We start from the raw sequence: 26,969 nt of genomic DNA, 5'->3' as shown, positions 1-26,969 counted from the left end.
TGCTGTCACCCTCAATGGAGTTCACTTTAGGTGAGTTGAATGAACTAACCTTCTTTCATGGGTGTCTGTGTTCAGGACCTCAGTTATGGAAAACCAATTTGTTGATTCTGACATTAATTAATATATCAATTAATATAATATCAAGGTATAATATATCATTATTACTACTATGCAGACACAATATCAGATGAGCACAGAGTATACCTTTCCTCTAGAGAAGGGTGACCAGCAAACTGCAAATGTGGGAACAGGTTTGATGGAGCAAAATCACCCACCCAGAGAGGGAAATGCAGAATTCCAGAAATAGGTACCATGTGGAGGGGGCAGATTAAAATTTTCTCATTTATTTTTTTATACAAAACTACCTGTCTTCTTCCTACCGGGGTAAATCAGCATTATTTATCAATATTTATCAAATATTCCAACACACCTGTGGTCCTTGAAATCCTTTACCTCCTGGTGCACCATCAAGTCCAGAATCTCCTGGCTCCCCCTGATGAATGAGCATTCTCAGTGTTAAGATTTTCTCCATATAGTTTCCATGTAGATTGTCCCTACATAATATACTATAATGGATCAAATTGTATCCCCCAAAATATGTACTGGAGTTCTGACCCCTATACCTGTGGCAGGAATCCCTTCTGGGAATAGGATTTTCTTTGTTATGTTAATGAGGCCACAGGGCCCTAAACCTAATCACTTCTGAGTTCTAAGGGGCAGCACAGACACTGAGAGTAGAAAGTACAAATGGGGGCGGGAAGGGTGGTAGACAGCACATGAAGATCGCCAAGGAACCAAGGAATGCTGGTGCTACATAAGGGGAGACAAGGATCCTCCCCCAGAGCCTTCCACTAGAGCCGGTGCCCCGAATTTAGGCTTCTAGCCTCCTGGCCACCTGAACTGTGAGAAAATAAATTTCTGTTCTTTAAAGCCACCTGCTTGTGATACTTCTGTTATGGCAGCACTGGGAAACTACGATAGCACCTGTACAGTAACCCATTGTCATCGACTCGGTTCTGACTGTGGTTAAGAGACTGACTACTAATCAAAAGGTCGGCAGTTCAAATCTACCAGCTGCTCTTTGGGAATCCTATGGGGCAGTTCTATTCTATCCTACAGGGTCACTATGACCTATACAGTACATAGGTCCTATTTTGTCTAACTCACGGCTCTTAGGCTCTAGGTCACTCCTACTGTACTGAGGATTTATTCTTTCTTACTCTCTAAGGGGAAACCCTAGTGGCATAGTGGTTAACAGCTATGGCTGCTAACCAAAAGGTCTGTAGTTCAAATCTACCACGTGCTCCTTGGAAACTCTATGCGAGGTTCTATTGTGTCCTATAGGGTCGCTATGAGTTGGAATTGACTCAACGGCAACAGGTTTACCATGTGAGGAATGAACCCACGCCGGCTTGCTTGCTTTCTTGTTTTCTTTTTTTGCTTGTTTATCTAAGGAAGAATTTCATTCTCTTGTCATGGATTCCAAATGGATACGAAAAGCAGTTAAATGGAGAATAAGCACAGATTCTGTTTACTGTGAGGTCTCTGTGAAGGATCCTTTGCCTGAGGCCAGGCCTATCCTGTTCTTGGGCAGCTGAACTGATGGGGACTTGCGTTTCCCACCATAGATGGGACCATACTCAGCACTCTGTGCTTCCTACCACATACTTTCATTCAGTATTACCTATTTGCATGTGAGGAATCGCCTTCTTCCCACCTACCACAGAGGACAGGAAGGAAGGAAACTTACCGGGACACCTGGGAGTCCTTGCTGGCCTTCTCTTCCCTGGAACAGAAAAGATGACATGTTAGTGTGTGGGTGTCTGGATGGAAGGGTTCCTTTGAGGCAAACCAGGATCTCTCGTTCCTTACACCTCTGATTGATATAAGTAATGAGCAGCTCACAGAAATGTCTCCCTTGAAGTGCTTTCCATAGATGAGTTCACACACTGGACACTTAATTACAGCCTAACATTTGGGGGATTGATTGCTAACCAATCTAAAAGTCATTACCGACCCAGCTCCAGTCTGACAACCTCTGCCAATCATGCAGGAGGCTGTTTGGAGAATCAAATCACCCTGAAGAGCCTGTCCTTTCCCACTCTGGTAAATCCCCCAAAAGAACTGCTAATCAGAGCCTTCCCTGTGAGAAAGAGCTGTGCCACGCCCATCTCTGTCTGCCCTTGCCCGCCCGCTGACTTGCATCTTGGGGAAAAGCAAAACATTGTCAGAGACAGTGCTTCAAATGGGCTCACTGAGGTTTGTCTCAATGGGATTCACAAGGAGGAAATGGCTGGTGGTGTCTCTTCTACTCTATGGCGGTCCAAGTGCCGCCAGGTTCATCTGGGAAAAGCCAGGCTGATCCCTGAAGCTGAAATCAGTCCGCAACCTGTCCAGAAGTGATTTCACATTGCTAGCTCAGGCTCTCCATCTAGTGGCTGTCTTTGCCTCACCTTCTCCTTTCCAGAGAGGAGCCAAGAAAGAAGATGACTTCAGGCCCCAGATCTTGATTTCTTTTTCGCTAAACAGCAATGCTAAGATCTACTACTCTCTTTCCCTCACTCCCTAGCAAGCCTCTGCTTTGACAGAGTCATGGAATGTCTCAACTTTTCAGTTCACTTTGTGTTGTGACAGACAGCTATGATTATTTTAAGTACAAAACTAACATTATTCAAAATTTCATTCATTCATTTAGAAAATCACCATGGAGATTGTTATATTGACAAGAAATGCCGTTTTCTTTCAACTGCTCACCTTCTTAAGTTCCTCAGAATAAACTACCTGCGAAACGTCACCTCCTCTTTGTTGGCTGAGGAGTCGTCCCTGGGTGGTGCGAATGGTTAAGGCACTCAACTGCTAACCAAAAGGTTGGAGGGTCACGTTAACCCAGATGTGCCTCAGAAGAAAGGCCTGGAAATCTACTTCTGAAAAATCAGCCACCGAAAACCCTATCGAGCACAGTTCTACTCTGACACACATGGGGTCGCCATAAGTGGGAATCACTCCATGACAACTGGTTTTAGGCTGCCTGACGATTAGAATTCTCCTAACGAGGTTCTGCCTCTTTATTTAAAGTACTCTTTGCTTTCAAAATGCAGATACCCTTAGGGAAAAGTTAACACACTGTAACTTGCCGGCTGTTTGTACGCTGGGGTGACTAGTTTGTCAGTTCTCCTGACAGTATGGAAGTGGAGAAGAAACGGTAAACAAAGGTCGAGGGTGCTGTGGGGGTTTCTATGCATCGTAATTCTGTCTCCACTATAAAGCAAGTATAAAATAATGTTTATTCTGTGTCACACAGAGCAGCATACCAGTTAGGGACATGCCCTTAGAAGTCGGGCAGTCTTTTGAGTTCAGCTCTGCTGTTTAAAGCCTGCACGGCACATAGCAATTGCACAATAGATCTTAGCCAGGCTGGTTAGGAGCATGGACTCCGGAGTGAGAAGATCTGGGTTCAAATCATAGCTGCACCACTTCCTAGCTATTGTGACCTTGGGCAAATTAATAATAATTTTTTTCACCTTATAGGTCTGTTGTGAGGAATAAATAAATTAATATTTTAAAGTGATTTGATCAGGACCTGGCTCAAAGTAGGCTCTATACAAATGTAAATATTATTATCTTTAAGTATTCCCTGTGCGGCAGGCAAAAGAAAAGGGCCTGGATGGTACAGTTATTGTGCTTGGCTGCTAACCAAAAGGTTGGCAGTTCGAGTCCACACAGAGGTGCCTGGGAAGAAAGGCCTGGAAATGTACTTCTGAAAAAGCAGTCATCGAAAACCCTATGGAGCACAGTTCTACTGATACACATGGGGCCACCAAGAGTTGGAATCAACTCTATGGCGACTGGTTAAAGATCACCAAACCCTCATAGAAAATTCTATCCTTCACTGGAAAGATGGGGAGAGGGTAGAAAAGCTGGACGTGGTTTTATGTCCCCGTTGCCTTGTTTAATCCAGGAAAAAAGAGTTTGCAAAGGAAGGAGGTCAGTAGGGAAGTGGGTAAAAATGGAGACAGTAGGGAAGTGGGTAAAAACAGAGAGGAAGCTGTGAGCCTCATGACTTGGGTTGATTTAAAAGTAATCAACTAGTTGTCCAAGTATCAATCCCAACCTCTGGCATCTCTTTTTTTAAAAGCTCTTAGCTTAATGGGTGTGAGAATGACAAAGCTATTTCACACTAAAAGTATCTTCTCTTAAACCAACAACAATTCATAGAGAGTTATCTTGAAAATTTATAGCATTTAGCTCAGCTTGCTGATCTAAGGCTTCCTCTGATTACATTTTAATTCTCTTGTGTGGAGATGAGGGCAAAGACCCAAAGAATTTTACCAGAAGCAATGGGAAGTCTAACCTCCAATGGCAGATTCTTTCCCTTAAGACTAGTGATTCAAGATAAACACAGGCAAGGGCAATTAAAACACACTTCTCCACTCTATCACAGAGGGAAGGGCAATCAGCCACCGCCTCCAAAGTGGTGAGAAGATTCCAAATTTGTAACAGACAAGAAAGCCAAGGATTTTCAGTTCCATCTTGAACAAAACTCAGGGCCAGCTCTAGGACCTTGGACACTCTTCTTCTCTTTTTATGACCTCCACGCTGAGCATGTGTTAGAGGACTTTCTCACACATTCTAAACATCATCTCTAAATTCCGTAGTACACAAGAGAAAGGTGATTTCTTGGTTGTTCCTTAAAGAGATGGGGAAATCCAATGGCCCTGTTTCATGCTGTGGTAGCCTTGATACCACATTTAAAAAAAAAGAAAAATAACCATTGCTATTCAGTGGTTTCCGACTCACAGCAATCCTGTAGGACAGGGTAGAACTGCCCCATAGGGTTTCCAAGGCTGCGATTTTTACAGAAGCAGATTGCCACATCTTTCTCCTGGGGAACAGCTGGTCAGTTTCAACCACTGACCTTTTCACCTTTTCGTTAGCAGCCAAGTACTTAACTATTGCACCACCAGGGCTCCTGATATCACACGGGACACTAGAAACTTACCCTAGAACTCCCAGGTTGCTACTGGGTTGGCCTTATTCTCCAGTGTTTTGGCCCTTTAAAGATTGTTCTGTGAATGTAAGAATTCTGCGGCTACTCTTTCCTAAGGGCAGCATGTGAAGAGAAAGGAAGTATGTTTACCCAGTTCATAGAGTCTGATGTAAGCTCCAAGACGCCAAGCTAGTAGGGGAGGACTTTTATGTTAAAGTCATTGACTCTCTTCAAAGACATTCAAAAACATCTAGAAAGTGGGAAGGAAAGAGCAGGCTGTATCTTATAGTACTTGGCCAGGAATGATTTTGTCCCCAGAGGACATTTGGCAATGTGTGGAGATGTTTTTTGGCTGTCACAATTGGGGGAAGTAGGTGCTACAGTAGTGGGTAAAGCTTAAGGATGCTGTTAAACATCGTACAATCCCTAGGACGGACACCCTCAACAAAGAATTACGCAGCCTAACGTGTCAATAGTACCGAGATGCAGAAACCCTATAAATGTATCAGATCCCTTGGTCAGCTGGCTATAGCCACAAATACTCTGAATGGCTTTTCGGCATCTTCTGGTGATAAGGAGGGGAAATAAACGTCCGTGGAAATACTCACCGTGCTTCCTCTAGGACTGGGACTGCCTTGTGTCCCTTTCTGTCCGGGTCTACCCTAGAAAGGCAATAGTTCTGTCAAGATCACAGGGCAAAAGATTCTGAAGCAATTATAAGGCATCAGCATCAGACCCTCAAGCATTTTTAAAACAGCAGAACAGTTAAAATATTTCTGCATTTTAACACGATGCCTTATATATCCTTTATAAGGTACAGCAACACGCACTGCTACTGTAAGTTTTCTAATAGAACATGACTTTCAGAAACATAATTTTCTCCATTGAAGTGTAATCTACTCAGACATACCTTATTTTAATATGATCTTAGAGGCGTTTGTTGAATGACAGAACAGTTATGTATTTTACTAAATCATTTTCTTCATTTAGACTTTATAAAAGCCCCCACTCCATAACATAATAAATCAACTCAGGTATGTAAAATAAATCTAATTACTTGTCTTCCTTGTTCTCCTTTGGAGCCCTTTTGTCCTTTGATGTTACTGTCTTGTCCTTGATCACCCTAGAGGAAGATTTAGAAAGTATTTCAGAATCAAGTCACATCAGCTTTGTCCACAAAATGGTATGATGTTTGAGTGCTAAACTGATTTGAATTAAGGGAAGAGGGGTATGAGAAAATTCTCCATCTTTGAAACTCATAGGAGTTTTGAAAAAATGAAAGCAATATTTCCCCAAGTTTGAAGGACATTTGCTGATAAATGAAGAATTATAAAAGTGCTTACTGAAGCCAAGGTGATTTTCCCTTCTCTGAAATGGCAGCCTTACTGATGCACTAGTCCAAACATTCTATGCCACTGCCCCAAATATGTAATCAGATTCTCGTGTAATCAAGTCTCCAAATAGGTAATCTGCAGGTCCACAAAATCAGAATCCCGGTATTCAAAACCATGGGAATTCCCCCTGCCCCCTCGCCAAGGAACCTGAAAGGTTCAATAGACAATAAAGGATTTTAATAAGATGAACCTGTATTGCCCAGTTCTGAATGTTTAGTATAATCAGCCCTTATCAGATACAGACAATTTTTTCCCAAACATCTAAACCTTCACCCAACATCTGCCAATCCCACTCCCCAGACAAACATTTGCCTAAATGTTAGCAGGATACACAAAGAGAAAGGAGATAGGAACTGTGGAGTAACTACAAAATTCAGAGCCAACTTACAGGATCCCCTCGGAAACCCTTCTCCCCACGTCCCCCAGGGGGGCCTCTGAAACCTGGGCTGCCCTAAAAAAAAATAAGATGAGAGCATCTGAGTTAGCTTGTACAAAGTTTTTATGATGGTGTTAAAATGTCAAGTCTTCGTGTATGAGAAATCAATCAGATAAAATGTTCCACGTTATCTTCTTCCATCTCAGATATGTTCCTTGTAGCAACTTGTGACAACTATAATTAAATTATCTACACGAAACCTCCAGAGGGATGTTCCGTTGTCACCTCAAACCCAGCTGGTCCCCAGCTAAACTTGCCCAAGCCAGGCTCCTTAATGTCACTTTGACTGACTCCTGTTTGCTGCTCCTCTGGTCACCAAGATCTGGAGATCTTATGTCCCAGGACTGGGACTAGTGTGAAGGCAGTGAGGTACTTAGAGTGCTACATTGAAGGAAGCACTCACTCTTTGCCTAATGCTGGGAGTGAGTCCCTCGTTAAATGCTTGCCTCACCCCAGCCCCGGCCCTGCTATGTCCTTAATATGTTTTGGAGCTCTTCTCATTGCCCTTGCTTTACTTGAAGACTTCATTACCACTCACCTTGATTACTGAAAATTTGTTTTTGTCCTTGCCTGCATCTATGTCATCTCCAACATCCCCCACAGTACTGCCACGTAATCTTCCTAAGATGCAAATCTGATTCTCGTTCTGTAGCTAAAAAATCCTCCAAAGGCTCCCAACTGCCTACTGGTTAAGAGGCAAACTCCTCTGCGTGGCTCATCAGTGCCCTCCTGGTCTCTTCCCACCAGCTCCTGAACCTCAGCTCCTGCTGCATGTACTCTAATGCTCCCACCAGGCAGAGGCACCTGCAAAGCCCCCAAACCTTCATGTCTTTGCTTATGCTGTTCCCTCTGCCTGGAATGCCCTTCTTCCACAACTTCGCCTTGCTAATTCCTATATGTCTTCATCTCAGGGACCCTTTCCTCCAGGAAAACTTCCTAAGCCCCCCATGTTGAGTTAGGTGGCCTTTTCTAGGCTCCCATGTAGATGCCTGTGACATGGCCTCATCAGATTCTGTGTTGTAATTAGCTGTTCATATGTCTGATTCCCCAGCTAGACCGTGGGATCCTTGAAGACAAGAGCTGTAGAACCGTGTGGCTCATTGTTGACTGTTTAGCACATAACTCAATACCTGACACATGCCAGGTGCTCAAAAATATTTGATAAATAGATCAGAACATAAAAATATAGCTTCTTAGAACCAAGTAGGCAGATATTAATAAGTTGAAATAAATTTTAGAAAATGTTTCACTGTGATTTGCTACACCAAAGCCCCCCAAATAATTTGGTCTCTTTCTCTTGCTTTTTCACTTTTTTTCTGAAGCAGTAAAGAAAACACAGGAGCCACTGACAGACAGAAGCATTTATTTCCAGGTTTCTGAAAAGCATGGCCATAGAAGAGTACTGTATGCTTTGAACTTGTCTAGATGGAAATTCTTGAAAATTACATAGCTACCAGATTTCCTCAAACTGGAATGCAGCGTCTCTTCAGTGGTACAAGGTCCCTATTATCTGGTAAAGTCAGCTGTCAGTTTTATCTCCCATAGCCACTGACATACAGCAGTCAAGATTGTCTCTGCCACCAAATTTTCTTTCTTTTACGTATTAAAAAGTATTACCTGGGATCCTGGGTCACCTTTTTCTCCCTTGATTCCAGGGACTCCATGAAAGCCCTAAAAGAAGACAAAGAAAACAAAACTCCTGTTTAAAAAAAAAATCAACCTCATGACAACGTTCTGGTGCTCAAGGGAAAATGGCTTACCTCTTCCCCGTTTATTCCATCAATCCCATCCTCTCCGTGTTCTCCCTGAGAAACAGCAATGGGCAGAAATCAGGGGAAGGTGAGCTTTAGCTACATGTTTATTGGGAAACTGATGCCACAAGGAAATCACTACAGTACCTTAAATCCAGAATATCCTTTGGTTCCCTGGAAAAGACGAAATATCACTCACCGACATATCAAAGACACAATGTAGATTCATAGGCCATGGGAGTAGGAAGGGGCTGCCCACCAAAAGTGAATTATTGTGTATTTCTTTAGTTGCTTCTGCCACAAAGAGGTTAGAGATGGAATTTAATTAATGCTCAAAACTCCTCAAGACTACTAAGAAGCGTGATTAATTGTCAGTGGAGGAAACTAACAGGTCTAACTGGAGAAAGGGAAAGATGGAGAGGTTATGGGAAAGAGAAAATGTGGAAGGGAAGAAATAGAAATGAGAGGGAGAGGGTGTTAGAGTGATCTTCAAATAACATTTCTGGTAAAGCCTTACCTTTTGACCTCTCTCCCCTAGGCATCCTGCAATCCCTTTCTCTCCTGGGGGTCCTGATTCTCCTCGTCTTCCCTAAGAAAAGGAACCCAGAGAGGTATCCAAAGTGACTCTTTTGCCAGAAACTGCCAGATGTTTACTTTTAGAGAGTTATGCTGAGCACATGGGCACTCTGAGTTTTTGACAAAGAAACACTTCCCACAAGCTCATTCATTTTAACCTATCTTTCCCCTATATTCACACAACTTCCCCTGTCAACTCTCAGAGCTTCCTTATAGATCCAATATCACAAAAAGGTACAGAAAGAGTTCAGCTACTTCACGCCCCCACCCAACAGCACAGCCCAAGGTTCAGAAGTCACTTCACTTTCCAGCCACATTCTAAATTCTCCGGTAATACATTGGTCCGACGTCTGGTCCAGAGCCCTAATGCTACTTTGGAAGAGTCAGCGTTGCTCACAGAAAAGTAGCGGCTTGGTGCCAGGGGACTGGAGCTGAGCAGCAACAGTCGATGGGAAGTGACACCTCTACAAGAGTGCAAAGATGAGAAGAGCCAGTCCTCCCGGGAAGGGTCATCTGAGCTAGACCATTCATACAAATTGGGACGAGCGCTCAAGGTCAATGACGTGTTTCCCACCAAGTCTGCTTCTCCCAGGAAATATTTAGGTACAGATAAATGTTGAGTAAAATGGGCCTCAAGAGAACATTTTTGTGCTCCTTGAGGGCAGGGACCCCAGCTGTCTCTGGCACTGTCGTGTCCCTTCTGCCCGGTGCAGCGTTGGTGAGTGGCCAGGTACATGGTTTGCTCATGAATAAAGGCAGGCAATGAGCTTGGAGCTCTGGTGGTGCAGTGGTTAAGAGTTCGACTGCTAACCAAAAGGACGGCAATCCAAACCCACCAGCTGCTCCTTGGAAACCCTATGGGGCATTTCTACTTTGTCCTACAGGGTCACTATGCGTCGGAATTGACCTGATGGCAACAGGTTTTAATGAGCTTAATTCTTTCCTTCCTGGCAGATGAGGCAATTGTACCCCAGAAAAGCAGAAGGCCTAGCCATGGCCATATTATACCTTGCTGAAAAGTACCCAAAGCTTCTGGCTTCCCACTCAATGGATTCACAGCCCGTCGGTGGGGTGACACTATTCCCCGCACTCAAAGTACTCTCATCCTAGCTTTGGTGGTCTCCAAGGCCCTCCGAGAGTACAGGATGAATAATGAAGGGCTTTTTTCTTAGCGTTTATTTTGTAAACTGGGATATCCTGTGTCCCAGAGGAATGTGTGTTTACAGATGAGAAAACGGAGGGAAAAGAAGTTAAATTTCTTGTTCAATTTCTCACATTTAGGTTAACCTTTGGCATCAGAAAATAAAATTTTGTGGAATTTTCACATCATACAGAAATTCCTGATTCCCTCTATTTCAAGAACTGTTGTGACTGAAGTCACTTATTTTGCAAGATTTGTTTCTCTTCGCAAGCCCTCTAGATTTTTATATTCCACTTGGGGAGTATAAATAGAGGCAGATGACAGTGGTGGGAAGAGCCCTTGGCCTGGAATCAGAAAGCCAGAGTTCCAGCTCTGGTTCAGCAACAAGCTCTATGAGTCACTGTTTCCTCATCAGTAAAACGAACAATTGGACTGGATTGGCGGTGACAATATGGCAGCCCCGAAGAGGAGCTGGCCTTGAGACTTACGGGATACTTTCACAGGGTCGATGCCTCCTGGACTTTGCCCATCCCAAATGGAGCCACCTAAATGGTTTCAGTTCCTCCACACCCATTTTCCTAATTTGATGGATGAACCAAGTGAGGGTTCTGGTTTGGGGGTCAAACATTGAAATTTGAAAACTTCTGCATGGCATTTATCATGAAGCCATGCCTTGGAGAATGCTTTGCCTACTTCCCTTTCCATGGAGGGATTTATGTGCTAGTTCCAGCCTGTAGTCAGGTGCTAAGTCCTGGGTTTCAGGTCTAAAGAGGACCCCCTAGCAGATAATCCCGCTGAGCCCTGCTTAGGGGTAGAGAGAAGGGTGTTCTGCCCCTGCCTTTGAAAAAAATGTGCCAGGAAACATTGATATAAACCTGTTCCCTCCTCCTTCCAAAAAGGGTTTAGCAAGTGCTTCATGATTCATCCAAGGAAAAGAAAAGCAACTCCTCCCCCCAAGAAACAAGAAAAAATGAGCGTATAAACCCATTCTGTTGAAAAATGAAGCTTTTCAGGAAAAAGAAAATCAATAAACAAGAGGGTGTGTCACAAAAACTTACAGGGTCTCCATCCTCTCCCCAGTGTCCTCGGCTTCCTTTGAAACCTGGAAATCCCTGAGGGAAAAGACAGAAAAGTAAATTCTAGCCATCTCTCCTTGATTCAAGCTTGTGAGAACATTAGGCATTTTAGGAAAGTCCCTCCCTCAAACGTGACTGTAGTTTTTGCCACTGTGTTAATGAGTTTGACAATATCTGGGGCTGCATTTTGTCCTTGGGCTCATCTCTGAAAACTCCCTGCAGAAGGTGGCCTCCCTGATACCTATGGGAGCCTGACCTTTGGAACCCTCCTTGAGCTGAGGACACCAGGGTCAGTCCCATGCTTGAGAGATTTGCCCAGAAGATAGCTGTGGCCACCACAACTCCTTCAGCAATCAAATTGGTAACATCTCCAGAGGGGATACTTCTATTTTCTTCTGTTTTTTCTTTTCTTTTTTTTTTTTTTTTGAGAGCTCAAGGAAGAATAAGCACTTCTTTTATCAACAAGGTTGTTGTTGTTGTTAGCTGCCATCGAGTTAGCCCCCGACTCATGCACAATGGAACAAAATGCTGCTTGATCCTGTGCCATTCTTATTATGAAAGGTTGTAGATCAGACTGCTTTGTGATCCATAGGGTTTTCGTTGGCTGATATTCAGGAGTAGATTGCTGGGCTTTTCTTCCTAGTCCACCTTAGTCTGGAAGCTCCACTGAAACCTGTTCGGCATCATAGTAACACGCAACCTTGACAGACGGCTGATGGCTGTATAGGAGACGCGTTAGCTGGTAGTTGAACTTGGGTCTCCCACATGGAAGGTGAGAATTCTACCACTGAATCACCACCGCCCCCCATCAACAAGGTCATGTTGTTGTCAGTTGGCTGTTGCATGGATTCTGACTTATGGCAACCCTGTATGTTACAGAGTAGAACTGTTCCATAGGGTTTTCTTAGCTGTAATTTTAACAAAAGCAGATTGCCAGGCCTTTTCTCCCATGGTTGAACTGCCAATCTTTAGGCTAGCAGTTAAGTGTAAACTGTTTGCACCAATATATTTAAACTATCTGTGGGTTAACTTTTCATGGCTTATTTGTGGCAAAGACTGAATTTGAAGCTTTGTTTCCCCTCTCTAACACAGGTCCTGACTCTGAATACCAGGGGAGTTGTGCTCATGGAACATAATTCTAATGTCGGCCTGAGCAAAGTAATGAAAGAAGCAATTGCATGATACAAAACATCATGAGGCCTTTAAAAAGTCAAAGATGGACAATGCAGATCCCATGAGCAAGTACTTAAGTGAGCTCTTAAAAAAAAAAAAAAAAAACTTTTTTTTATTGGTATCTAAAACCCATTTGGGAATAAAATATACAGGTGCAGCTTAATTATCATGAAGCGAATGTCTGTGTAGCCATCACCCAGGTCAAGAAATAGAACATGGCTGGTAAACCGTCACAGTGGCCCGCGTCAATTTCCATCTACTCCTTCCCCATAGAGGGAGCACAGGCCTGACTTTAATGAAAATACTTCCTTGCTTTTTATTTAATACTCCACCACTTAACTACTCATTAAACACTCTTGGTTAGTTTTGTTGGTTTTTGAACTTTTTAGAAACAGAATCATACCCTATGTATTTTGCTTTTTCTAATCATTATGGATTTTACAAAATTTATTCGTATTGTTGTAAGTAGCTGTTGTTCATTCATTTTCATTGCTGTAGAATATTCTAGCAAATGAAAATACCAAAATGCATTTATTCCTTCTATTGTTGTGTAATTGATCTTCTATAACTCGCTTTTTTCAGGGTCCATTAATCTGCAATACTATGTTCTTTGTGCAGTTCAATCTCGTTCCGTTGCTGATTAAGAACTCTCCCTACTAACACCTCTGTCATCTTTCAAATTGTATAAAGTAGGCACAAAAGTATAAATTGCAAATCTAAGAAGCAACATCACCAAGGATCTATCAGAGACAAGGGCGTTACTCTTAGTATTCTTAACGGCAATAGCAAAAAAGAACCATTCTGAACCGGATGCTTGACCACAGAAGTCACATGCAATTATATCAAAGCAATTTTATCAGCACTGAGTCCCAGTGCCCTCGAGTCGATTCCAACTCATAGCAACCCTATAGGACAGAGTAGAACTGCCCAATAGAGTTTCCAAGGAGCGCCTGGCAGATTCGAACTGCTGATCAAAGGGTAAGAGGCTGCAAATTCAACTACCTGGTCTCAGTCCCACCCATACCAAATCTAGGCACGTGAGGTTAAATAAGATCGCAACTGAATGGTACCTTCAAGGCTTTTGGTCCTCGGCTCCCACGAGCTCCTGGAGGCCCTGAACACTTGCAAAAGGCACAGCAGCAGGTCCTCTCTGCAATGTTCCCCTGGACAAAATGCAAACTTGAGTGAGCAACAGTTGGCAAGAACTTCATTACATAAGACCTATATTCAAAATGACAAATCACCTACAACACCCTCTCCACTGGGGAGAGAAGCTACAGAGAAAAAGGGGAATTAATGTTGCAAAGAGCATACCAGATGAGCAACTGTGTTGGTGAAATCCCTTCTCCAAAGGAAACAATATTTATAGAGAGGGTACCTTCCAAATAGACGGCTATAGGCCAAGTTTGCAGAAGACTACTTGCTTTCTAGACGGCAATCTCCTGTTTCCTGAGATTTTTGCAACAGAAACTACTGGGGGATTTTTTACTTGATTAGGAATTGGTTGGTGTTTTTTTTTGTTTGTTTGTTTTGTTTTTTTAAGTTCCCTTATGCATTCATTTAGTGAGATGACCAAGAATGAAAAGACATACACAGTCAAAAATAAGATGTTCTGGGCTTTCACACTTTTTCATATACTAAACATCAGTGGAACTAACAAAGGCAGTTTTGGGAAATATTCCTAAAGTTGCCAGTTTTGTTCCCACGGCATTTTGAATAACCGGATTTTTCACTCAACAACTCACCAGGTACCGTGACAGCGTCTCGCCCAGCTCTCTCATCCCAATGGTCAGATGAGTCTGGTAATCAAATCCTTTTCCAAATTCAAAGCTCGAAAACTCTTCATCAGCGGTTGCATTTAGGGAGACCACCAGCAGAGCATCAAGTCCTAATGAGTAAAAATAACAGACATTAAGCCAAAGAGGCTGACACGGAAAAGCAGCCGAGCCTGTCAGACTTCCGCTCAGTGAATGTCGCCCAGAGTATCAGAAGGGGGAGGGGGGCTTAAGAGAATGCAGCGCTCCCCACGTAGGAAGAACCCAACAGCAGTCTGGCTGCTTCTTCTGTAGAAATACCAGGCTGTGGTCCCTGACTTTAGCATGGAATTCCCCAAGAAAAAGTATTCAAAAAATGCTCTTAAATCTTAAAGAAGAATGCCAGCAGAAAACTCTGTTTAATACCTCACCACCAATTTCCTGGACACTGGAAGGATTCTTAAATAAAGTAGCTCATCTTCAGAGAGTTTTATGAGTTTTCCTGAGTGTAAATTAATGACCGTTCTCAAGTCATCCCTACTGCTAAACACCCCTGGGAAACCAGATCCCCAGAGGGGAGAGAAAGCCCAGAGTGATTCCAGTCTCAGCTGAACCCCTAGCCACACCCAGCAATTCATTTATTCATGTATGCACTCACTCATTCACTCATTTATTAGCTTATTTAATAGTTAGCTTACTCCATCCATCCAGTCATTAAACAGATATTTGTCCATTAGGAACTTATTATGTACTTATAGTTTTGCCGAGGACACAAGATGAACAGGAAAGACATTCTTCCCTTCACCAAGGTTATGATCTAATAGAAGAGATGGACAAGAATCAGTTGCTCTGAGAGGGAACATTGGGGAGCTCCAGGAGGCTAAAGGAGAAGCACCTAACATAGTCTTAGAGGGTCATGGAAGGTTTCTGGGAAGAGCTGATGTCTAGGCAGACCCTAAAGGATGAATGGAAGTTGGGCAAGGGAAGGAACCAGAGATGGATGGCAGAGAGAAGAATGGGGGAGGAGGGGAAGCTGGGAGAGCTCTGGGCAAAAGAAAATACTATACGCAAGAACCTAGAGGGATGAGGCTGTGAAGTACACTGGAGGGGAAATGAAAAAAAAAAAGTGCTGTATGCCTGGAGCAGGGGTGTTCCTGGGTGGCACAAACCGTTAAGCACTGGATTATTAATGGAAAGGTTGGCAGTTGAAACTCACCCAGGAGTGCCTTGGAAGAAAGACCTGACAATCTACTTCCTAAAGGTCACAGCCTTGAAAACACTGTGGAGCAGTTCTACTCTGCAACACATGGAGAATCAATGTGATGGCAATTTTTTTTTTTCAATACCTGGAGCACTGCATGTGAACAGTGAGGCAAGGCTGGAGTGGGAAGCAGGGACCAGATCCTACAAAGCCTGGTGTACCATATTAGGAAATTTGATATATATCCCAAGAGCCATGGGAAGATGCTGAAGGGTTCTGAGGAGGAGAGGTGACACAGTCCAGCAATAATGTAGGAAATTTTGTGGCCTCTAGGGAGGCTGCCTGGAAGCTGAACCTCAGAAGCCAGTCTGGGGCTACACCAAAGAAGTCTCAAAGAATGTATGCCATCTAACGACCAGTGATGTTTCCGGTCACTGCACAGTACTCTCCACTCTGCATTTAGCTTCTGATGCAGTCTGAAGTTATGACGTGGACAGTGGCATGTAGAGTGAGAAGTGCTTTCTCAAATCCACTTTGCTTTCTCAGATCAGACACGGATAATCAGAAATAGGAGGTATCTTAGGTCAGGACCCCTGGAAGCAGAATCTGAGAGAGGAATTTGGAATTTGGGTGGATGTGATTTACTGAGGTAGAGTCAGGGAAGTTGTGAGCAAGCATGTGTCTCAGTAAAGTCTTCACCGAGCCTGATCCCTGAAGGACTCTGGAGTGTAAACTGTGCCAGAGTTGCCCCACTGGAAGCAAGTGGACAATATCTCTGTATTGTTAGCTGCCCCCCTAGGTGGGATATGGTATCACCTCCTCCCCCCAGGCATGTCCAGGCTCCCTGGTTCAGGTCAGCCAAGGGCAAGAGTCTGTAGAGGTCACAGGCATGCGTTTACCAGAGCGTTTGCAGCACTGAGGGGTGGTTAGTGTGCTGCTGGTAAAGAGGATCTGGGCTGGGCAAAAACAGCATCTACTATAGGTGAACAGACAGATATCAAGACCTACAGAACCTGAGTACAGTCAGAGGCTTGTTTGGGAGGTCCCATACTCCATTGTTGAAATGTTCAACTTCGTACCTGCTTCTCTGAGCCTGTCCGATTGATCTTCAAGCATCTCGATGCTAGCATCCTGGAGACCATCAGAAAAGATGAGGAGGATCTAGAGCAAAACAAAAGCAGAGAATGAGATGATGTGAAAGCTAAATATATCACTGAGAAGAGAAGAGCAAATGGGAGAACGTGGAGAAAGATGGGGGAGAGGACATGACATGGGTACCTGTCCCCGAGATGCAGCTGTATCGTCAAATGTATTCCACAGCGACTGCAAGAACTGAGGGTTGAGATGAGTAGGTCCATTGATGGTGACCTGTGTCAGCCTGTCAAATACTGCTTTCTGGTAGATGTGGAACTTTGGGGGGAATTCTTCATCATTGTTCACCTTGAAGGCCACGCTCACCTGAGCCTCTGCACCTGCCCCACAGCTCACCCCCCTGATGGAACTGATGTCCTCTAAGATGTCTGGGAGGTGTGATTCCAGCTGGGGGTGGTGCTGGAATAAACGCTGCCCCCGCAGGAGAGTGGAAATGTCAAACCCGACCACTATATCGATGTAGCAATCTGGAGACCAAGGAAAGCAAGGCCAGATTAGTGAGTAGATAGGAGCAAGGAAGGGCAGAACAGGCAGGAGAAAGGAGAGGGGTCATGGTCAGGGCTGGAGGGTCTCTCAAGTATCCAAGAAGATGATATTGGCTGCTTTACCAGCATATTACATAGATGTTTCCTCTGTCTCCATTCAGATAATTGCAAATTCCAATAGCTATTTGAAGTTCAAACCATGGTTTAGGCTCATTCTCAGTGTCACTGGCTCTGTGCATGTGTGCTTCTTTGGATGATGGCATTAGGATAATTTCACAAATTATTGAAGACATTTTGTATCGTCCATTAAAAAAAAAAAAACCAAACCCATTGCCGTTGAGTCAATTCTGACTCATAGTGACCCTATAGGACAAAGTAGAACTGCCCCATAGGGTTTCCAAGGAGCGCCTGGCAGATTCAAACTGCTGACCTTTTGGTTAGCAGCCATAGCTCTTAACCACTATGCCACCAGGGTTTCTGTATTGTCCATAGGGATTATTTAATCTAAAGGTCACAAACCCAAATGATTATAAAGACCCGGTGAACAATGTGAATGAGTTAGTGGGCTGAGCGGAGGGGAAATGAACTGGGGAGCAATGATCCCCAAAAGAGAATGTCACTATCCCGCTCCAGCTAAAACAACCAGGTGGGAAACGGGGCCCAGTGTTTTCAGATCTTCTGATTTGTTCAAAGACTAGTTTGAAATCTACATTTTTATCACTCAGTTTCTGAATGTTGCCAACTAATTAAGAAGTTGTCAACACTGGACAGGACAGACAAAATTGATTTGCAAGCTGCCATATTGCCAAGTCTCTAGTCCAACTGCTCATCATTTAACAGACGAGGAAGCAGTGACTTACTATACCAGAGTTGGAACTCTGGCTTCCTGATTCCAGGCCCAGGCTCTTTCCACCACTGTCATCTGCCTCCACTTAAGCACCCCAAATGGGACATACAAGATCGGGAGGGCTTGGGAAGACTAACAAAATTTGTGAAAGAAGTAGCTTCAATCACAGTTACAGAAATGGAAACAATCAGGAATTTCTGCATGTTGTGCAAATTCCATAAAATGTTACCATTCATTTCTGCTTTCTGAGGTATTGTCCTCCCAAACCCCAGGCCCAAGTTCACAGAACCTGAAACCCACATGACCACTCTGAGATGCAGCTGGATCATGCCAGCCCCTTCCGATGGGCCTTTGTTCCCCACTTCATTTTCCTTCCGCCCTGCCCACTGACTCATCCACACTGCTAATCTGGCCTTTGTAGCCATTTGACCTTGAGTTTCTGGGTTAAATAATCCCTAAGGACCATTCAATCTTCAATACTTTATGATTATATGAATTTCATCATTAAACGAAGGCAACACACACACAAAGCAGAGCCCCATACAAGATAGTTTAACAAAATTAAAATAGAGAAACTTCAGCAAATATTTACGTTACTTGCCTTTTACTGAGTGTCAAGCATTGTCTTGGGCCTTCCAGAGGTGGAGAGGGTAAAAATAGGAGACCAAGTTCCAGGTTCTAAGAGAAGCGTGAACACTGGATTGCAGTGAGGGAACGGGGCTGACTGGAGGACACACGCCAGTGCCTCCGCCAGCCTTTGCTAACAGGTCCTTGTCTCTGAGGGTGGCTTACTGACCCCAAACTTCCTTTTTTTTAATTGTACTTTAGACGAGGTTTACAGAACAGGCTAATTTCTCATTAAACAGTTAGTACACATACTGTTTTATGACATCGGTTAACAACCCCAGGTCATGTCAATACTCTCCCTTCTCGACCTTGGGTTCCCCATTACCAGCTTTCTTATCCCCTCCTGCTTTCTAGTCTTTGCCCCTGGGCTGGTGTGCCTCTTTAGTCTTGTTTTGTTTTATGGATTTGTCTAATCTTTGGCTGAAGGGTGAACCTCAGGAGTGGCTTCATTACTGAGCTAAAAGGGTGTCTAAGGGCCATACTCTTGGGGTTTCTCCAGTCTCCGTCAGGCCTGTAAGTCTGGTCTTTTTTTGTGAGTTAGAATTTTGTTCTACATTTTTCTCCAACTCCGTCTGGGACCCTCTATTTTGATCCCTGTCAGAGCAGTCAGTGGTGGTAGCCAGGCACCATCTACTTGAACTGGACTCAGTCCAGTGGAGACCATTGTAGATGTGGTCCATTAGTCCTTTGGACTAATATTTCTTTTGTGTGTTTAGTTTTCTTCATTCTCCCTTGCTCCCAAAGGCGTGAGACCAGTGGAGTATCTTAAATGGCCGCTCACAGATTTTCAAGACTCCAGATGCTACTCACCGATTGAGCTAGATGTTCCCCGAGACCATGGACCCCACAGCCCTCAGCCCAGTAATTCAGTCCCTCAGAGAGTTTGGATGTGACTGACCCCAAACATTTTGCAAGCAGAGGAGAGTTCTACTGTCATGGCACACTCTTCTGAACACATGTTCTGCTAGAGCTGGTCTATAAAGCACCTTTGTGAAATGGTGCCATGGGAAGTTGCAATTGAATAAAACCAAGTAATGAGCAAGGAAACACTTACTGCTTTTCCCACAGCTCTGGCAGATCTCACGGACCATTCTTTTCTTCACGTTCACATCTTTTAATTTACTGAAGTCTGGAAAGGTGACTATTTTTTCAGAATCGCCTGTTATTGGCAGAAGTTGTTCTTTATGAGAATCTCCTATGCCCAAAGCCAGGATACAAATCCCATAGTCTTTCAGTGTTTTGACTGCATCTGTAATGTTATAGGCTGGATGCCCTGACATGATAACAAGCAAAGTTTGAGGGACACCAGCAGTTTTTCTCCCACCAGCAGATGAGTCAAACATGTATCTCACATGTTGAAGAGCAATGTCAATTCGCTGAGATCCACTGCTCTTGCCAGTAGCTTCAATTTCAGTCTTCATCTGGGTTTTATTCCAATTGCTTTCCAAATCAATAATTTCCTGGTAGCGGCTCCCAAATTGAGCGATCCCAATTTTCATTCTTCCTGACTGAGTATCAAAATTATCAATTAAGTCTGACAAGAAAGTTTTCATGGTAGCAAAGTCCGAATCAGATACCTTAGATGAGCCATCGCAAAGGAAAACCACATCAGCTTCTCGAAGGTTACAGACTGCAACAGGAAAAAAATAAAATAAAGTACATTATTTCCCGCCACAAATCATTCTAGATATTTCCTTTACTCAAATACTTAAATTGCTTTACTACATTGCTACATTAGTAGCAAATTGAGAGGTGTTAACAGATGAGATAATCACTGATTCGTCCACAAAGAGAAGGAAAAATAGTGAAAAAGGGGAAAGACAATATTTGTTTCAAATTTTAATAATTTACAGGTTTCATTTGAAAAGACACTGAAAGCTGCTCAGAGAGAAAAAAGTAAGAAGTTTCAGTACATTGAATCTAGTCCCTAAAAGGTAATGTAAAAGCTAGAAGCCCCTTCAACACACTCAGATTGAAACATTCACCCAAGTCAACGTAATTGTACTTCTATATTACCGTTAGTAAGATGCCTTCTGGCACATGGTTAAGCACTTGGCTGCTAGCCAAAAGGTCAGTGGTTCAAACCTACCAGCCTTTCTGCAGGAGAAAGATGAGGCAGTCTGCTTCCCTAAAGATTTACAGCCTTGGAAACTCTATGGGGCAGTTCTACCCTGACTTGAAGGCAGTAAGTTTTTTGGCTTACTACTATTAGTACTCCTATTACTACCAAATGATCCCTGGGTGGTGCAAGGGATTTGCACTCAAATGCTAACCTAAGGGTTGGTGGTTTGAACCCACCAAGTGGTAATGTGGAGGAAAAGGTGTGGCAATCTACTTCTGTTAAGATTGTTGTTGTTGAGTGCCATTGAGTCGATTCTGACTCATAGCAAACCCAATGTGACAGAGTAGAACTGCCCTATAGGTTTTTCTTGGCTGTTATCTTCACAGAAACAGATGGCCAGGCCTTTCTCCCACCGAGCCACTGGGTGGGTTTGAATCACTAACCTTTTGGTTAGTAGCTGAAAGCTTAACTGTTGCACCACCAGGGCTCCTTCTGTTAAGATTACAGCCAAGAAAACCCTATGGAGCAATTCCACTCTGTAACACATAGAATTGCTATGAGTTGGAACTGACTTGACAGCAACCAAGAACTACCAAGGCTACCACTTTATATTTGTGTTGAGAAATATAACTTAAAAAAATGTTTTTGGCATACAATACAGTTAGTACTCACAATCACCTTATATGGAATTATTCTAATTTCAGAGATGCAGAAATGGAATTTGGAGGTTAAGTAACTTGTCTAAGAGCACACAATTAGTTTATAGCAGAGCTAGTACCTGAATCTCTAGATTCTTTTTTACCCTTAAATCTGGCACTTTTTTACACGGCAAAGTTCTATTTTTAGAACTCTTGTTTATCATTGAGTCTCTACCAAATCCACCTTTTCATGGGAAAAGTGCTGGTGGCTTCATGCTCCTGAAGTCCAATGTGAAATGTTCCAAAATCAAGGGATGACCTTCCATGCTCAATTTCAATCCAACTCAACAGCTGGGGTAGGGAAAGCATGAAAATGATGACTAAAGGTAATTGAGGCAATGGGTTGCCACTGTCACAGAAGTCCTTGTAACTGTAGTGTGGTAGATACAGAGAAGTGCTGCCCAGATGGGCCCTCGAGGAAGGGCTTGCTGCCCAAATGTGGAAGTGTGGTCAGAAGCCAGCCTCCAGCTAACAGCTCCTTCAGGGTCAGCCTCAACTTCAGAGAGCAGCCTTGCCAAGGTCATGCCCTTCCCAGGGCAGGCCACCTCCAGTAACTTAGTGAGAAGGAGTTGCCCAGTCATTTCAGTCTGGTGGGCAGTATTCAATCCAGAGCTCCCTGCCAGGTTTGGAACCTTGCTGAGCATGCATTAATGTTTGTCTTCTGCCCTATCCTCCTTTCTTTCACAGGTGTGGATCCTTAGTAAACATCTTGTGCCCCAAATTCCATCTCAGCATCTACCTTCAACAGATAGACATGGGAGATGAATACAAAAGCTCCCATGCTCCTAGGGAAAGACCAGAGTCCTAGCAATGCACTGGATTTGGTGATATTCGAAGACAGACATGAGGCCAAGCCTGCCAAGGACCCCATAGTCTGTGACAGAACAGATAAGAAAACAGCAAGCAGAGTATGATGTGTTAAGTGCTACCACCAGGAGAAATAGAATGTGCTAGGAGTTGGGGGACACAGAGAGGACACGGTGTGTCAGGTCAGGAAAGCTGCCAAGCAGAGGCTAAAACCTGACAGACAAGTTAGATGCAGCCAGGTGAAGTGGTGGGGTAGAATGGTCTGTGCAAAAACGTGCAAGAATTTCAGAATGGCACAGGGTAGAATGTGATGAGGGGAGGGTCGCAAGATGAGGCTGAAGAGGCAGGCAGGGGCTAGATAGAACTCAAAAGTTTGGAAATTGTCCTGAGGGTGGAAGGAAGCCTCCATAAAATTGTAAAGCAGAGAAGTGACATCATATTCCAGTGTGAATTAGGAAGATAGCTCAGATCAGTGTTGAGAATGAACTGGACCGTGGCAAGATGGATGGTAGGGAGACCAGGCTTCTGGGTGGGAGTCCAGGGATAGGCTAGAGTGGGTAGAAGACTCAAGATGGTCCTACTGCCCTGGGAAAAATCATAATTTTTTCTTAGTTAAAGATGAGACTATCATTCAAAATCTGAAACCAAAAGGTTAACTGTATTGCTCACTTAAGTAACACAGAGTCGCGGTGGCAAGGCATGGTTTCACTGAACAAGGTAAATGTTGATCTGAACTAGGATATTAGGGCAGAGCTAGTTTGGAGTTGGATTGGTTGCAGAGATGAGGGTGGATTAATGTCGGTCTTAGAAACATGATTTGAATTAGATGCAAAAGTTGGTTTCATGTTGATTACCAGGTATAGAGGAAGGAAGAAAGGAGGAAAGGAAGACACGAAGGAGAGAGGGAAGAAGAAAGGGAGTGAAGAAGAAAAGAAGGAGGCTAGTCAGTTAACTCATTTGCCAGGTTTGGAGAAGTGTGCCAAGGTAAGGCAAGGATTTAGACCTTCCAAGGAGGCGCGGCAGCCCTCCCTAGCTGACTTCTTGTCAATCCCTGATGTTCTTCAGATCAAATTGCAAATCTCATCCTTCCTTCACTCAGATGTGATGCCTCCAGCCTGCCCTACCCCAGAACCCTAGAGGTATCTCACATACTCAGCTGAGTGCACTTCCCTCCCAGATCCTAGTAGCCAGTCTCCATTACTCCACACATTGAACTCTTATGCCCATTCCTCTACACTGGTGGCTCTTATCTAGAAAAGTTCCTTCTACCACTCAAACTTCCTATGGTCCCATTCCACCCTCCCGTTGCCACCCATTGCCGTCAAATAGATTACGACTCACAGCGACCCTGTAGGACAGAGGAGTAGAACTGCCCCATAGGGTTTCCAAGGCTGTAAGTCTTTACAAAAGCAACTGCCACATCTTTCTCTGTCCAGCTAGTGGGTTCAAACATTTCAGCTCCTCATGGCCCTATAGGATGCCTATAATCCCATTTACAGGGTCCTAGATCTTTGAAGACATGAAACTCTCCATTTGAGTTTGGCCTGAAGCTGGCTCCCTGTGGCTGCACTGAGACCATTAAGCAAATCTAGCAGTGTGAACAGCTATTAAATGGGCAAAGGTGATTATGATCCTAAGAAGAGTTCCTTTCTGCCCAGAAAAAGGCAACCGGATGGAAAAACAGCAAGAAATACTTCCAAAACGTTTCTTACACAATTGTTTCAATGCATGTTGTGGTGGAAAAGGACCTTCAGGATCTTGCTCAATCAACCCATTACTTTTAAAGATAAGAAAACTGGTAGCCTGAGCAGGAAATTCAGCGTGACACCCAGGTCACAGGAAGCTAAGCCTTACAATTTATTTTTATTAAAATTTTATAGCTACCCTTACAGAAACTTAAAAAAAAAACCTTAAACCAAAAATATTTCCCGAAGTCTTCTTTAAAACCCAACAATAAACCAAATAATTTTAGCTTAACTAGCAAAGAATGTCTGTCTTGAAGAATTATCTTAGGTGAAGGAAAGGACAACACACAATACAGGGGAAGTCAGCACAACTGGACGAAACCAAAAGCTAAGAAGTTTCCTGAACATAACCAAACACTTCAAGGGACAGAGTAGCAGGGTTGGGGGTCTGGGGACCATGGTTTCAGGGGACATCTAGGTAAACTGGCATAACAAATATTATTAAGAAAATGTTCTTCATCCCACTTTGGTGAGTGGCATCTGGGGCCTTAAAAGCTAGCAAGTGACCATCTAAGATGCATCAATTGGTCCCAACCTACCTGGAGCAAAGGAGAATGAAGAACACAAAAACACAAGGAAAATAGGAGCCCGAGAGACAAAAGGGCCACATTAACCAGAGATTCCATCAGCTTGAGACCAGAAGAACTAGATGGTGCCCAGCTACCACTAATGACTGCCCTGACAGGGAACAGAACAGAGAGTCCCTGATGCAGCATGAGAAAAGTGGGAAGGAGAATTCAAATTCTAGTAAAAAGACCAGGCTTAACGTTCTCACTGAGAGTAGAGGAACCCCAGAAGACATGGCCCCCAGATTGTCTGTTAACCAGAACTAAAACTATTCCTGAAGTCAACTCTTCAGACAAAGGTTAGACTGGACTATAAGACATAAAATGATACTCGTGAAGAGTGTGCTTCTCAGTTTAAGTAGATACACGAGACTAAATGGGCAGGTCCTGTCCAGAGATGAGATTAGAAGGCAGAAAGGGATAGGAGCTGGTTGAATGGGCACGGGAAACCTGGGGTGGAAAGGGGGAGTGTGCTGTCACATTACAGAGGTAGCAACTAGGGTCATACAACAATGTGTGTATAAATTTTTGTATGAGAAACTAACTTGAGCTGTTAACATTCACCTAAAACACAATTAAAAAAAAAAATCTGTCTTGAGCATTGTGCTTTTTTAAAGACTTATCTATATGGGGTCAAATTGACAACAGCAATTCAAAAGATTAGATAGGAAACTTAAGGGGCAGTGAGTTTATGTTAATGGGAGAGGGACAACTCAGAAAAGGAGGGTAAGAATGGTTGTACAACTCAAAGAATATAATCAATGTCACTGAATTGTACAAATTCTACAACCTAGAAACTGTTGAATTGGTATATGTTCAGCTTGTATATTCTCAACAACAATAATAAAAAATAAATTATAAAAACATCAATAAAAAATAACTTACCCTCTGGTGCACTGGTACACAGAATTTCTTGTAGAGAGAGTTGAATATCTTTCAGTTTGTCGAAATTTTCTACATGCATCGTATTCTCCTTATTCCCTGCCATAGCCTCAAGTTCTTCTCTAATGGCCTGTCCCACACCCACTGCAAGGATGGTGATGCCCTTGTTTCTTAATTCCAGTGCTGTGTCATTGAGCAGATTTCTGTCATGGGATTCCCCATCAGTGATGACAATCAGCATCTGCTTCACGTTTTGCTTGATGCGGCTGCCACGTTCCTCCCTAAACAGGTCGTTTGAGAGCTTGAGAGCCCTAGCAGTGTAGGTACTCCCGCCGGTGTCCCTACGTCTCCTCAGGTTCTCAATAATTCCTGATCTGTTTGAGTACGTATTAAGGTAGAAAAGAATCTCAGGACTGTCAGAGTATCTGAGAGCTCCAAACTGAACTCCGTCCTTGCCAACATCTGCCTTGTTCACCAAGTGGGTTGTTAGGTTAATCATGCTTTTGTGCTGTTCTTCGCTTATGCTGCCTGAATTATCCAACACAAATACAACATCTAGCCGTTGAATCCTTTTACAATCTGAAAGGAGAAGAAAGCGGAAGTCACCAACTTTGTGCAGCGCGTTCTGTGCAGACTGCTGAGAAGGGAAGCAAACTAACCGCCCTACTGTGCTATGCGCCAGACATTGCATCTCATTTACTTCTCAGAGGGGTGTTGCTATTTTACTGAGAAAGAAGCTGAGGCTCAGAGAAGTACCACTTGCTCAGCATCATGAGTCCATGGACGTTTGTATCCTTATCTATATGACTTCACAACCTGTGGTCCTTACTCTACACCATCGGTACTGCTACATCTCATTAGGACATGTAATGCCTTTTGCTAAGCAGCTTTCATCTGAAAGGAAATGTCAGAAGCTAGTTTAACGCCAGTATAATGGAAAAGCATGACTGATGTTTACCAGAGTGGCCTGCTGTTGTAAAGAGCTCAGGAGCTCATGGAATAAGCTGGGCTTCTACTCCCTGCAGCTCCAGCTGTCTTCTGAGCTTCTGGAAGGACCACACCTTGCCATGCACCCCTTCCCCTGACCTCCTGAATCAGAACTTAGAAAGGAGTGGTCCCAAGTAGGGGAGGCTAAAGCTCTTATCACTTCTTCTTTAGTGCCAAACCTTCCTCCATATTAGAAGACAAGCCACCACTCTGGGTGGGTCTCCAAAATGTGGTCTTCTCTTTTCCATCTCTCAATGGCTTGAGTACATGCTTCCCAAAAGTTCACTTTTTCCACTTTCCATTCTACCTATTTTACCTCCAACCCGTTTTTATGGCCACGGAGCCTCAAACTTCCAAGTTTCAGACACTGTGGATGAGCCCTGGCTACATCTGCAGATACCGGGAGCAATGGTCCCCTGAGATGTGGTGACTAGTCGTGACTGAATAAATACTTATGAATTCATCTAATGTATGAGTCAGCTGAAATTTCATTTTTGCCCACCTTTGTTATAGACAGGGCCTCCACAAATACTACCTTCATCAAAATGAAGAAATGCCAAGAAGAGCTCCGCAGGTTTCAAAGGTAGTGCTATGGTCCTAAGCTACAAGTTTCTTAGAATGT

General features: G+C 43.6%; 1 protein-coding gene across 1 annotated transcript in view; it reads right to left on the bottom strand.

Moving 5' to 3' along the window:
• COL6A5 (collagen type VI alpha 5 chain) overlaps window positions 1-26,969 on the bottom strand; it is a 110,214-nt gene that overhangs the window by 68,277 nt on the left and 14,968 nt on the right. Inside the window, exons 6-21 of the mRNA XM_064277323.1 lie at window positions 25,364-25,939; window positions 19,655-20,230; window positions 16,768-17,108; window positions 16,569-16,650; window positions 14,280-14,422; window positions 13,605-13,697; window positions 11,344-11,397; window positions 9,086-9,157; window positions 8,716-8,742; window positions 8,578-8,622; window positions 8,435-8,488; window positions 6,770-6,832; window positions 6,045-6,110; window positions 5,596-5,649; window positions 1,751-1,786; window positions 431-493 (exon numbers count right to left, since the gene is read on the bottom strand). Of these exons, the coding sequence (XP_064133393.1) occupies window positions 431-493; window positions 1,751-1,786; window positions 5,596-5,649; window positions 6,045-6,110; window positions 6,770-6,832; window positions 8,435-8,488; window positions 8,578-8,622; window positions 8,716-8,742; window positions 9,086-9,157; window positions 11,344-11,397; window positions 13,605-13,697; window positions 14,280-14,422; window positions 16,569-16,650; window positions 16,768-17,108; window positions 19,655-20,230; window positions 25,364-25,939 (2,345 nt within the window). The remainder of the gene's footprint in view (window positions 1-430; window positions 494-1,750; window positions 1,787-5,595; window positions 5,650-6,044; window positions 6,111-6,769; window positions 6,833-8,434; window positions 8,489-8,577; window positions 8,623-8,715; window positions 8,743-9,085; window positions 9,158-11,343; window positions 11,398-13,604; window positions 13,698-14,279; window positions 14,423-16,568; window positions 16,651-16,767; window positions 17,109-19,654; window positions 20,231-25,363; window positions 25,940-26,969) is intronic.

Source organism: Loxodonta africana, chromosome 27 (genome assembly GCF_030014295.1).
Source record: "Loxodonta africana isolate mLoxAfr1 chromosome 27, mLoxAfr1.hap2, whole genome shotgun sequence".
NCBI classification, from domain to species: Eukaryota; Metazoa; Chordata; class Mammalia; order Proboscidea; family Elephantidae; genus Loxodonta; species Loxodonta africana.
Note: the sequence above shows the minus strand (reverse complement) of the source record. Positions and strands in the feature narration are given on the sequence as shown.